Here is a 13,131-nt window from a genome sequence, read left to right on the forward strand (position 1 = left end):
ATCTTTCCTTAATTCTCTTCCATTTTCCTCACTCGTCACTCTTAGTGCTTCCCACTGCACCTACCTTTCCTTCCCTATCCTTCACATTTAGCAGCTCCCTTTATCATTTATCCATCTGCACCTTTTATATCTTCCTTGCTTGATTTGCCTCCTCTTCCTCTTTTAATTTCTTTCCAAAAAATCTTTTTATTACTTTCAAAAAAAATTTATACTCCAACCCCATTTCACATCTGCTCTCCTCTTTGCCTCCTTTATCTTATGCTTTACTTCTCTTTTCTTTGTACTTTTCATATGATTCCCTCTTCCTATTCTGTAACCAATCTGTGAAAGCTCACTTCTTCTCTGCAACCTTCTTTGCTTCCTCATCTCACCACTCACTACCCTTCCTTCTATTTCCTCCAATCTTCCTTGTTCCACATACCATCTAAGCACACCTTGTGACTCCCTCCTTGTAACCAACCCCATTCCTCCTCCACTCCTAGTTCTACTCAATCCTTCACTTCCTCCCACTCCTCTTTCAGTTTCTTATACTCCTTTTCCTTCTCATTTAAGCAGTTCACTTTAAGTACCTCCCTACCTTCTACCCTCTTCCTCTTTCTCCATCTATCCTCCGCTCTCAACTTACCCTCCACCAAAAACTGATCTGATATTTCCCCACTCTCTCCCCTTAGAACATGTAAATCCCTAACTCTTCCCACAATATTCCTATATACCACTATATAGTCCATTAATGCTCTTTCTACCACCCTTCCATCCACCACCCTCTCCCATGTATACTTATGCAACTTTCTTCCTAAACATTGTATTTGCTATCATCAACTCTCTTCCTAGACACATCTCCACCATAAACTCTCTACTATGATTCTTTCCTGGAACTCCACACTTCCCAACCATTCCATCTATTGGTTTATTTCCTACTCTAGCATTAAGGTCTCTTAATACCACTACATTGACGTCTTCTATCCAAAACGCCTCCCTTTGTTCTACACTCTTTTCAGTACCAGGCCCATATGCACTTAGGAAAATCCACATTTCCCCAGTTCCACTTTTATCCACATTAACCTTGAAGAAACCTCCTTCCACTCTACTACACATTTACCTATCTCTTCACTTACTAGTATAGCCACCCTTTCTCTCTCTTGTCCTCTCTTCCCTTCTAAGATCCTCCTAACTATACTCCCAAACTCCCACTTGCCTTTCCCTCTCAACTTGGTTTCACTCAATGCCAGCTCATCCATCTTTCTTCTCACAAACATATTGCCTATCTCTTCCCTTTTACTCTCATTTGTACCACATCCATGTACATTAAAAGATCCAAACCTTAGGGTACTGGTTGAAAAACTCCTAGACCCTCTTATGCCTTTACTTTTTTTAGGAATGTCCCCTGTGGGGCCACAGGGAGAAGGATGACTAGTCCTAATCCCAGTCCTGTTTTTGTCGCCTCTTACAATTCAAGTGGGAAGACTTGGTGGCAATATTCTTTCCCCCTACCACAGGGCAAAATTTATAATGAGGAAATAGACAAATACGTACCAAAGCAGATGCAAGAAAGAGTGAACATTAAGTGCTGGTACAACAAAAAATGTAGCGAGGCCAAAAATAGAAGGGACAAAGCTTCAAAGTTTGGAAAAGATGGAGAAAAAAAAAAAAAAGTAAGTGGTAAACATATGTCAAACTAAGAGATGAATATGTAAAAGAATGCACGGAAAGAAAAGAGAAACTATGAAAAAGACGATAGAAAAATGTGAAGACCAACAAGAAATAGTAAAACACCATCAAGGGAATAATGCATATATGGAAGATGTAGAAGTGGCTGAAATTATGAACAAACATTTTAAATCTGTATTCACAATTGAAAGTACACAAAATTGGGAGTAAGGAGAGAGAAAGATCCCCCCAATGAAAGAAACAACTGTGACACAAGGAAATAAGGGATCAAATAAAATAAACCTTGACGTCAGAAAATCACAGTGTGTGGATGGAATTGTAAATTGGATATTAAAAGAATGTTTAGATGAACTAATGGACAAAACATAAAAGAGAATTGATTACTCACTCAAAGAAGGAAAGATACCACAAGATTGAAAAAATGCAAATATTGTATCAAATAAAGGAAGGGACAAGGAAAATCCAAGTAACTATAGACCAGTCTCCCTTACAAGCACAATAGCAAAAACATGTGAAAAAGTTATCAAAAGTAGATGGATTAAACATCTGGAAGAAAATAGTATACTGAATCCAAATCAATTTGGATTTAGACAAGGAAGATCGTGTGCCACTAATTTGATTTGTTTTTACTTGAGACTAATAGAAATAATGCAGGAAAGGGATGGATGGGTTGTGCTTTCCAAGATCCACAAAAAGCATTTGATAAAGTACCACACAAAAAGATACTAAGAAAACTTGAAACAATAGGTGGTGTACAAGGAAAGTTATTGAATTGGATGGAAGATTTGACTGGGAGAAAAATGAGTGATACTTAGAGACAAAAACTCGACCTGGGAAGAAATGATAAGTGGAGTTCCACAAGGTTGTGTATTGGCTCTGATAATGTTTGCCATATATATAAATGACATGGATGAAGGTGTGGAATGTTACATGAGCTTCTTTGCAGATGATGCAAAACTAACAAAGAAAGTAAGTACGGAGGAAGATTGTAAATCGCTACAGAAAGATTGGGAATGGAGTCAAAAGTGGGAAGTGAACTTCAGAAAGGGACCTAGGAGTAATTATAGCAAAGACTATCACCAGACAAGCATATTAACAAAATAGTCAGAGAAACCATCAATTTACTAAGATCAATGAAAGTGGCCTTTGACTACTTGGATGAAGAAATGGTAAAGAAAATATTAGTTATACTGATAAGACCAAGATTGGAATACGCTGCAACAGCATGGACACCCAGTACTAAAAAGATTATAAAGAAATTAGAAAGAATTCATAGAGCAACAATAAAGTTGGCATCAACTCTAAATTGACATGTGAACAAAGATTTTTCAAACTGGAACTACCAACCCTGGAACAAAGAAGAGAAAGGGGAGATTTACTGACCATTTACAGAATTATGAAAGAGATGGAAGTCCTTGACAGAGATGATTTATTAAAGTGGGATAAGAGAAGAAGAAACTCAAAGGATAGTTATAGAAAAGATATGAAAAAGAATAGTTTCCCACGCAGAGTGGTGGATATTTGGAACAAAGTGGATGAGGCAACAGTGTGTGCAAAAACTATAAAGAACAAACTTGATGCTGAAAGAAACAGACAGGTCACTATGAGCATAACTCCCTTCCCATATTATATAACTAGGTAAATACCCCCGTCTGGGGTATTGGCTGCATGTTATTGTGGCAAAGTGGCATGCAGTTGATACTTTAGGGTCTATATGGGGCGCCCCTACGGACCAGAGCCACACATCATTTTGGCTGTGATAGAGGAAAACTCTGTTCATAGAGAAATGATGACACTTTTATACTACAACTGTCCCTCCGTTATGCTGTCCCCCAACCCCTTGTTACTGTCCTGTACAATTTCTCTGAATATTCATTTCCTTTTTTGCCTACCTTCCCTGTGGTGGGGGAAAAGAATACTGCCACCAAGTAATTCCACTTGGATCGTAAGAGGCGAGAAGAAAGGGACAGGGATTGGGACTAGGCATCCTTCTCCTTGTAGCCCCACAGGGGACATTCCTAAAAGAAAAAGCAAAGGCATAAGAGGGTCTGGGAGTTTTCCGACCAGCACCCTAAGGTTTGGGTCTTTTAATGTGCGTGGATGTGGTACAGATGAGAGTAAAAGATAGGTAATATGTTTGTGAGAAGAAAGATGTATGTGTTGGGTTTGAGTGAAAGTAAGCTGAAAGAGAAGTGTAAGTGGGAGGTTATCAGGAGTGAAGAGAGGGCGAGGGAGGGAAGGGGTGGCTATACTAGTAAGTGAGGAGATAGGTAAACGTGTAGTGGAGTGGAAGGAGGTTTCCTCAAGGATAATGTGGATGAAGGTGAAACTGGGAAAGGAGATGTGGGTTTTTGTATGTGCATATGGGCCTGGCAGTGAGAAGAGCATAGAAGAAAGGGAGGCTTTTTGGATAGATTTAGATGAGTGCATAGAGGATTTAGGGAGAAATATCAATGTAATAGTACTGGGAGACCTTAATGCTAGGGTAGGAAATTATCCAATTGATGGAGTGGTTGGGAAATGTGGAGTTCCAGGAAAGAATCATAGTGGAGAGTTGATGGTGGAAATGTGTCTAGAGAGTTGATGATAGCAAATACAGTGTTTCGGAAGAAAGTCAAGCATAAGTACTCATGGGAGAGGGTAGTGGAGGGAAGGGTGGTAGATAGAGCATTAATGGACTATGTAGTGGTAAATAGGATTATGATAGGAAGAGTTAAGGATGTACATGTGCTAAGGGGAGAGGGTGGGGGAATATCAGATAATTTTTTGGTGGAAGGTAAGTTGAGAGTGAAGGATAGATGGAGGAAGAGGAAAGGGACAAAAGGAAGGGAGGTGCTTAGAGTGAACTCTTTAAAGGAAAAGGAGAAGGAGTACAAGAAGCTGAAGGAGGAGTGGGAGGGAGTGAAGGATAGAGTAGAGCTAGGAGTGGAGGAGGAATGGGGATGGTTCAAGGAGGGAGTCACAAAGTGTGCAAAGATGGTGTGTGGAACAAGAAGGACAGGAGGGAATAGAAGGAAGGGTTGTGAATGGTGGGATGAAGAAACAAAGAAGGTTGTAGAAGAGAAGAAGTGAGCTTTTACAGATTGGTTACAAAATAGGACGAGGTACAAAGAAAAGAAAAGAGAAGTAAAGCAAAAGGTAAAGGAGGCAAAGAGGAGAGCAGATGTGAAATGGGGTAAGAGTATTACAGAAAATTTTGAAAGTAATAAAAAGATGTTTTGGAAAGAAATTAAGAGAGGAAGAGGAGGCAAATCAAGTAGAGAAGAAAAGGTAAAAGGTGCAGATGGGGAGATGATAATGGAAGAGAAGGCATTAAGGGGAAGATGGGCAGAATATTTTAGGGAGTTGCTAAATGTGAAGGAGGATAGGGAGGGAAAGATAGCTGCAGTAAGAAATGCTAAGAAAATGAGAGTGATTAGTGAGGAAAATGGAGGAGAAATAAGGAAGGATGAAGTGAAGGCAGCAGTTAAGATGATGAAAGCAGGTAAGGCACCTGGTCTGGATGGATGTCATGCAGAATGTCTAAAAAAAGGAGGTACAGTGATGGTGGACTGGCTGGTGAGGTTATTTAATGTTTGCTGGAGAGAAGGTAGAGTGCCAGAGGACTGGAGGAGTGCCTGTATAGTTCTACTTTACAAGGGAAAAGGGGACAAGTGTGAGTGTAGTAGTGTCAGAGGGATTAGCTTGTTAAGTGTAGTTGGGAAGGCTTATGGGAGGATCTTGATTGAGTGGATTAGGAGAGGAACAGAGGGAGTAATTTGTGAGGAACAGTGTGGATTTAGGATGGGTAGAGGTTGTGTAGATCAGATTTTTGTGGTAAGACAGATATGTGAGAAAGCTATAGGAAAGGGGAAGGATGTTTTTTGGGCCTTTATGGACCTGGAAAATGCTTACGACAGGGTAGACAGAAAGGCACTGTGGGAGGTTTTGCGGATATACGGGATAGGAGGAAAGCTTCTAGGAGCTGTCGAGAGAGTAGTAGAGCTTGTGTCAGGATTAGAAATGGAGAGAGTGAGTGGTTCGAGGTAAAGGTGGGACTTCGTCAAGGATGCGTAATGTCGCCCTGGCTGTTCAACTTATACATGGATGGGGTAGTGTGAGAGGTAAATGCAAGGGTACTGGGTCAGGGATTGGAGATGGTTAAAGAAAGTGGAGAAAAGTGGGAGGTGAGCCAGCTGTTGTTTGCGGACGACATTGCGCTTGTGGCAGGATCTGAGGAGGGATTGAGGAAGTTGGTGACAGAGTTTGGGAGAGTATGTGATAGAAGAAAGCTGAAGATAAATGTGGGTAAAAGTAAGGTGATGAGATGTACAAGGGGTGAAAGTGGCAGTAGTCTGGAAGTGAGCATTAAGGGAGAGCGACTGGAGGAAGTGGGTAGTTTTAGATACTTGGGTGCAAATGTGGCAGGAAAAGTTGGAGTGAAGGTGGAGGTAGAACGTAGATTGAGGGAAGCGAGTAAATGCCTTGGTGGATTAAAAAGTGTAATGAGGAATAGACATTTGGGAATGGATGCTAAGAGGAGACTGTATGAAGGAGTGATTGTGCCAACAGCACTGTATGGGGCAGAAACATGGAACATAAGAGAGGAAGAGAGAAGGAGTTTGATTGTGTTTGAGATGAGGTGTCTGAGAAGTATGATGGGGGTTACTAGGCTAGATAGAGTGAGAAGTGAGGAGGAGAACAGGGGTGGAAAGGGGGTTGGGGGATAGGGTTGATGAAAGAGTATTAGGATGGTTTGGACACATGGAAAGAATGAGTGAAGAAAGACTAGTAAAAGAGGTATGTAAGGCAGATGTGGAGGGAGTGAACATGAAGGGACATCCTAGGATGAGGTGGATGGATGGGGTGAAGGCGGCTTTGGGGAAGAGGGGAATGTCTGTTGAGGAAGGACGGGAGAGGACAGAATACAGGGGTGAATGGAGAAGGGTTGTATATGGATGATGCTGTGATGCATGAGGTGGAATGGGTGGGGGGATGGGGTGGTGAGGTAGTATGTGTCAGCAAATTTTGATGTAGCCCGAAGGGATTTCTCCCCGTCTTCTCCTTTATGCATGGGGGGACGGAGAGGGGGGGGTCGCTAATTTAATGAAGTGGCCTTGCTGTGGATGTGCTGTGTCTTGCGACACTGCATCTGACCCAGGGTAGTGGACAAGGTGCAGGGATGACCTGTCATCCAGGATGTGCTAAGATGAGAGAGAGGGTGGAGGGGTGTGGAGTGTATTGAGGGATGGAATGGGTGGGAATGATTTTATGCCTTTTCCTTTTTGGCTACCTCCCTTGTAAGGGGGAAAAAGCCTTGGTATATGTATGTGCCAGTTGTTGCAGATATTAGAATAAAATTGAAGAAATTAAGAAAGGAGATGGGGAAACCGAGAAGAGAAGTAAGTGTGTTGAGAAAGGATGAAGACTTTAAACAGAGGTATTTGGTTACAGTAGAAAATAAATATGAAGTGCTGCGAGAAGAAGGGGATGTAAATGATCTGGGGTTTCAGTGGCAAAGGTTATGTGAAGCAATAGAAGAGGGAAATAAAAAGGTACTTCCTGAAAATAGAAGGAGGAGGAAAAACAAATGGATAACAGAGGAAATATTCGAACTAATGGATAAGAGAAGAGAAGCTAAAAATAGGGATAAAAATGAATATAGAGAACTTAATAGACAAATCAAAAAAGTGTATAGATGCCAAGGAGAGTTGGCTTGATGAACAATGTAGGGAAATTGAGGACCTTGAAAAAAGGGATTCTAAAATGATGCATGATAAGATTAGAGAAATTACCAAGAGAAAGGGGAAGTAATGGGGGGCCGATCAAAGATAGAGAAGGAAAGGTTTTAATGTACGAGGAGGATATTAAACATAGATGGGAGGAGTATGTTAGGGACCTATTTGAGGACGACAGACAAGAAGGAGAAGAGGAAAATTATAGATATATAGATGGGAAAGAAATAATGGAAGAGGAAGTGAAATTTGCAATGAAGAAAATGAAAAAAGGGAAAGCCATGGGTGAGGATGGTGTGATGATTGAAATGTTAGAGGCATTAGGGGATTTTGCAATAAGAAAACTCACTAGTCTAATAAACCAAATTTACGAAAAGGGTACAATAACGGAACATATGTGTAACTCGATTTTTATACCACTACCAAAGATAAACGGAACAATGGAATGTAGTAAACATCGCACAGTCAGTATCATGAGTCAAATAACCAAAATTATATTAAAGATAGTTTTAAATAGAATAAGAAATAAAGTGAGAGAACAAGTTTCATGGGTGCAATTTGGTTTCATAGAAGGGAAAGGAACAGCAAATGCAATTTTAATAATAAGAACAATTATGGAGAGGATGATAGAAAAACAACAAAATGTATATCTTTGCTTTGTTGACTACGAGAAGGCGTTTGATAGGGTAAGACATGAGGATTTGATAAATATTTTGGAAAGAGTGGATATAAATAGTAAAGACATGAGTATCATCAGAAATTTGTATTGGAAGCAAAGAGCAGCAGTGAAAGTATGGGGAGGAAGAACAGAATTTCAAGCTATAAAGAGGGGAGTGTGTCAAGGCTGTGTTATGTCTCCAGATTTATTTAATTTATATGGGGAGATGATCCTTAAGGAATTAGAGGGAATGGAAGGGATTAGAATTGGAGGATTTAATATAAATCGTATCAGATATGCTGATGACACAGTATTGGTGGCTGACTCAGACGAAAAACTGCAACATCTATTGAATGTAACCGTAAGAGCTAGTGAGAAGAAAGGTTTAACCTCTTCACTCTGGGGCACATCGCACGTCTGGCAGCATTAGCTGCCCGACGTGCGATGTTGTGTCATAATAATCGCATTATAAAAAATAAAGTCAGTGCTCAATCGTTCGTTCTCTTTCACCCATGTATTTTGATAACCATAGAAAATTGATGAAGCCAGTTTAGAGAGAATGGAGATTACGTAAGTACGACTACAATAGATATAATCAAGATGCCGACGTCGGCATCATCGAGTACCCACTTGCTCCTCATGCCGCCTACGTAGGCGTCACCGTATGGAAGTGGTTAAATGTAAATATGGGGAAAACTAAAATACTAGTGGCCAGTAAAACAGATCCACCAAGAGTGGAAGTACAAATAGCAGGGAGAAGAATAGAACAAGTAACCAAATTTTCGTACCTGGGAAGCGTATTGACAGAAGATTGTAGATGTGAAAAAGAAATGAAATCAAGGATAGCGATAGCTAAAAGCACGTTTCAGAAAATGAAAGGGGTTTTAACAAACAAGAAAATGTCTACAGATATAAGGAGAAGAACAGTTAAAACATTTATATGGTCAACACTTATATGGTTCAGAAGTATGGACAATCAACAAAAAATTGCAGGAAAACTTAGAAGCAGCAGAAATGTGGATATGGAGACGAGTATTAAGAGTACCATGGACAGCGAAGAAAACAAATGAAGAAGTATTGAGAGAAATGGAGACAGGGAATTGATGACAACAATAAGGAAAAGACAGTTGTGATTCTTAGGACATATAATGAGGAGGGAAGGGTTGGAAGAGGTGGTGATGACGTGAATGGTGGAGGGAAGGAGAGCAAGAGGAAAGCAGAGGGAGAAGTATATGGACGGGAAGATGAGGGCAACAGGAAAACAACTCAAACCAGCACAGATGTTACAAGTAACTAGGAACCGTGAACGGTGTCGCTCCATGGTTGCCGAAGTCCAAGAGGATATGGCACGACGGTAAGGTAAGGTATATGTATGTAAATACATGGACTCGCTAGAAAAAAATTCGCTGTTAATAACTTAGTCTCAGATTGCCCACCTTAAAAATCAAATTGCTCACCTGTGGGGTGTGCACCCCATGTTGGGAACCACCATTTTATTGCTTTGTAAGCGGATTGAGGAAGCACAGTGTGAAGGTGCCAGGTGAAGGATAGGAACTAAACCATGAACTAGATTATGTTGGTGAAGGATAAGGTCTTTATATATCATATAGTTTGACAATAAAGAATGGAAGAAAATATAAGTTTGGGAGCTTCAGAATCATAAAAGTGTGATGGGTTAATGTTTAGAAATATGAAGAAGGGTTAAAGCCTTCAAAATGAAGTACTTCATAGGTTTTGTTCTTGCAAAGGACAGGCAGTTTGAAAGCTTAGGGTTAGACTTCTTTTAGATGAAGTGTCTGAAAAATATGGTGGGAATTACAAGAATGGATAGAGTAAGAAATGAGGTAAAGAGGAAGGTGGGAATAGAAAGGGAGCTGGCAGATAGGGATGATAAAAGACTATTGGGATGGCTTGGGCACATAGAAAGAAAAAGTGAAGAAAGATTACCAAAAAGAGTGTGGATAGCAGAGGTGGATAGAGGCAACTTGAGGGGATGACCAAAAATGAGATGAATGTGGTGAAAGGAGCTTTGAGCAAGAGGGTAATATCTGAGCAGGGAAGGGAGAAGGCAGGAGATAGGTGTGAATTGAGAATGGGTTGTATATGGGTGATATTTTGATACATCTTGAAGTGATTTTTCCTCGTCTTCTCTATTTTCTGTATGAGGGGACAAGGAGGGAGGGTCACTAAGTGAAGCAGCTCTGCTATGGATGTACTGATTTGCTTCATTGCAACTGACCAGGGCAGTGAACAGGAGACAGGGATGAACATTCATCCATGAGAAGCAAAGATAAAAGGGAAAAAATGGGCGGTGGATGGGAGTGAGATGCATGCCTTGGCTAGCTATCTTCCATATAAAGTTGAAGAGGCCTTTGGTATATATCTTCTAACCCAAGCAGCGAATGAGGGACAGGATGACCCTTCATCCACAAGGAGGTAAAATGGGAGGGAGATAGAATAGGTTTTTGGATGGGTGTGGAATAGGTGAATGTTGGATGTGTATCATAATTCTGCCACCCACTTAAAAGGGGGGAAGAAGGATTTTGATGTACGAGTACCTTGTTCAATGTGTTAAGCCAGATAGGAGGAAAGGGTTGTAGAGGATGATTAATATAGGGGCATGGAAGGCCAGGAAGTAAGACAAGTGTATAAAAGATGGAACAACAAGAAAAAAGAAGAAAGGATAAGATTGCCCAATATGGAAATTTATGTAAAAGATTTGGTAAAGAATACACAAAACTGGTCAATGATGATAGGATTGAGAATTGGATCAGAAAGGAATGGGGCATAAACAGATGTGCTGCTGTAATAGTAGATAGCAGAAGCCAGTGATTGTTGTTGGTAATTGCTCTATTTTGGAAACAAACTTTTTAGGAACTATAATTGTCTGATTCACTTTGATGTGCTGAATGTAGATACATATACATACATATGCAAACTGCTTTTTCCCCCTTACAAGGAAAGGGTATAAAATCCACTCCCACCCATTCCATCCCCACATCCTCCACTCCCATTCACACTCCTCCCTCCCTCTTATCTTGGCTCCTCCTGGAAGATGGGTCATCCCTGCATCTCTCCCACTGCCCAGGGTCAGAAGCATAAAGTGGAATATGTTAATTAGAAAACCAATGTACCTTTCATGGTTCTTATTACAGGGTTGGACCACTTGTGTGAGTTTATTGAGGATTGTGAGCACACTACTTTGGCAGTGAGAATCCTCCACTTGCTGGGTCGAGAAGGAACCAAGACAAAGCAACCCTCTCGCTATATCAGATTCATCTATAACAGGGTCATCCTTGAGGTAAGATTGATTTATGCAAACTAACATTATCTCACTCCATTACTGACCCTCATTTAAGTCCCACTACTTGTGTAAAATTTTTTGACAGCCATACATCAGCAACACTCCATAATGCCTCACCATCAGCCCTGTCCCTTCACCATATCAATAAAATCCTTAAAGACATCCCTATCCTTTGCAAAAAAAAAAAAAGAAAATTGCATATGTCTTGCTGTGAAAACTACTCTTCCCAATTACTCATTCTCTTGCTAATCCTGCTACTCTGACTGCACTTAATAGACTGATCCTTCTAAAACTACAATTATATTTGTCCTCTTTACCTTGTATTGTGGAACTATGTGTTCTCAAATCACTAATGCAGTTCCATTCCTTAGACACACATTCAACAATCTCGCTAGCCACTCCACAAAATTCACTTCACCAGACAATATACATAACAATCATCTAACTCAAGTGCCTTGCCAGTTTTCATCTCTTTCAATGCACTTTACTTCCCTTTTGCTAAATCTATATCATTCCCTTCTCCCATCATTTATTTTTGTGGAATCTCCCATTGCCAGTCAAAGCCTCTATCCTCCTCAGCATAGAACAACTTGAAGTGCTCTACCCATTTTTCATTCTGTGCCCTCTACTTTACCCAATTTGTCTCCCCTCATCCTTTTCATTTCCTTGTAAAAATAATTTTTATTCTTTTAAAAATTCTCCATCAAACATCTCCAGCAAACATCTTAGAAATGAAGCATTAGAAAAAAAATGAGAGAAGAATGGAGACTGAAAAGAATGTTTTTTAGAGAGAGTACTGGACCTGAGTCTGAGAAAATGGTACAAAAAAAGTAAACACAAGCCAAAAGAAGAGAAGAAAAGAATAAATTAAAAATTATATGTACTAACATAGTATGATTTCAGGACTGAATGAATTAAACGACTATCTGTTAATAGAGAAACCAGACATAATGGCAATTGTGGAGACAAAAGGTCCACTTTGAGACAAGGTCTATACAACCATTGGGTGAAAAATAAAATGGAGAAACAGGGTGGAGTCATGATTGTGACTAAGGTTTAAACGTGACAAAGATAATACATATACCAAAGGCTTTTTACCACTTACAAGGGAGGTAGCCAAAAAGAAAAAGGCATAATTACCATTCCCACCCATTCCATCCCAAATACACTCCACTCCCCTCCACCCTCCCACTTATCTTGGCACCTCCTGGATGATAGGTCATCCCTGCATCTTGTCCACTGCCCTGGGTCAGAGGCAGTGTCGCAAGACAGCACATCCACAGCAAGGCTGCTTCATTATATTGGCGACCACTCCTCTCCGTCCCCTCATGCAGAAAATGAGATGGGGAGAAATCCCCTCTGGCTGCATCAAATTGTTCTCACATTCTACCTCACCCCCCATCCCCCCACCCATTCCACCTCATGCATCACAACATCATCCATATACAATAATTCTCCATTCACCCCTGTCTTCTGTCCTCTCCCGTCCTTCCTCAACAGACATTCCCCTCTTCCCCAATACCCCTATCACCCCATCCATCCATCTCATCCTAGGTCGCCACCTCATGTTCACTCCCTCCACATCTGCCTTCCATACTTCTTTTACTAGTCTTTCTTCACTCATTCTTTCCATGTGTCCAAACCATCCCAATACTCTTTCATCCACCCTACCTCCCTACTCCCTTACCATCCCTGTTCTTCTCCTTACCTCCTCATTTCTCTCACTATCCAGCCTAGTAACCCCTATCATACTTCTCAGACACCTCATCTCAAACACATTCAAACTC

The 13,131-nt window shown here is 40.6% G+C and overlaps 1 protein-coding gene across 9 annotated transcripts in view; it reads left to right on the forward strand.

The window, feature by feature from the left end:
- Positions 1-13,131, forward strand: part of gammaCOP (coat protein (coatomer) gamma) — a 132,126-nt gene that overhangs the window by 82,145 nt on the left and 36,850 nt on the right. For all 9 annotated transcript variants that reach the window (XM_076206834.1, XM_076206835.1, XM_076206826.1 and 6 more), the window contains one exon: positions 11,196-11,341. In XM_076206834.1, coding sequence (XP_076062949.1) covers positions 11,196-11,341 — 146 coding nt within the window. The remainder of the gene's footprint in view (positions 1-11,195; positions 11,342-13,131) is intronic.

The sequence above is a fragment of the Oratosquilla oratoria genome, chromosome 23 (genome assembly GCF_046742065.1).
Source record: "Oratosquilla oratoria isolate Oo_2021 chromosome 23, ASM4674206v1, whole genome shotgun sequence".
NCBI lineage: Eukaryota > Metazoa > Arthropoda > Malacostraca > Stomatopoda > Squillidae > Oratosquilla > Oratosquilla oratoria.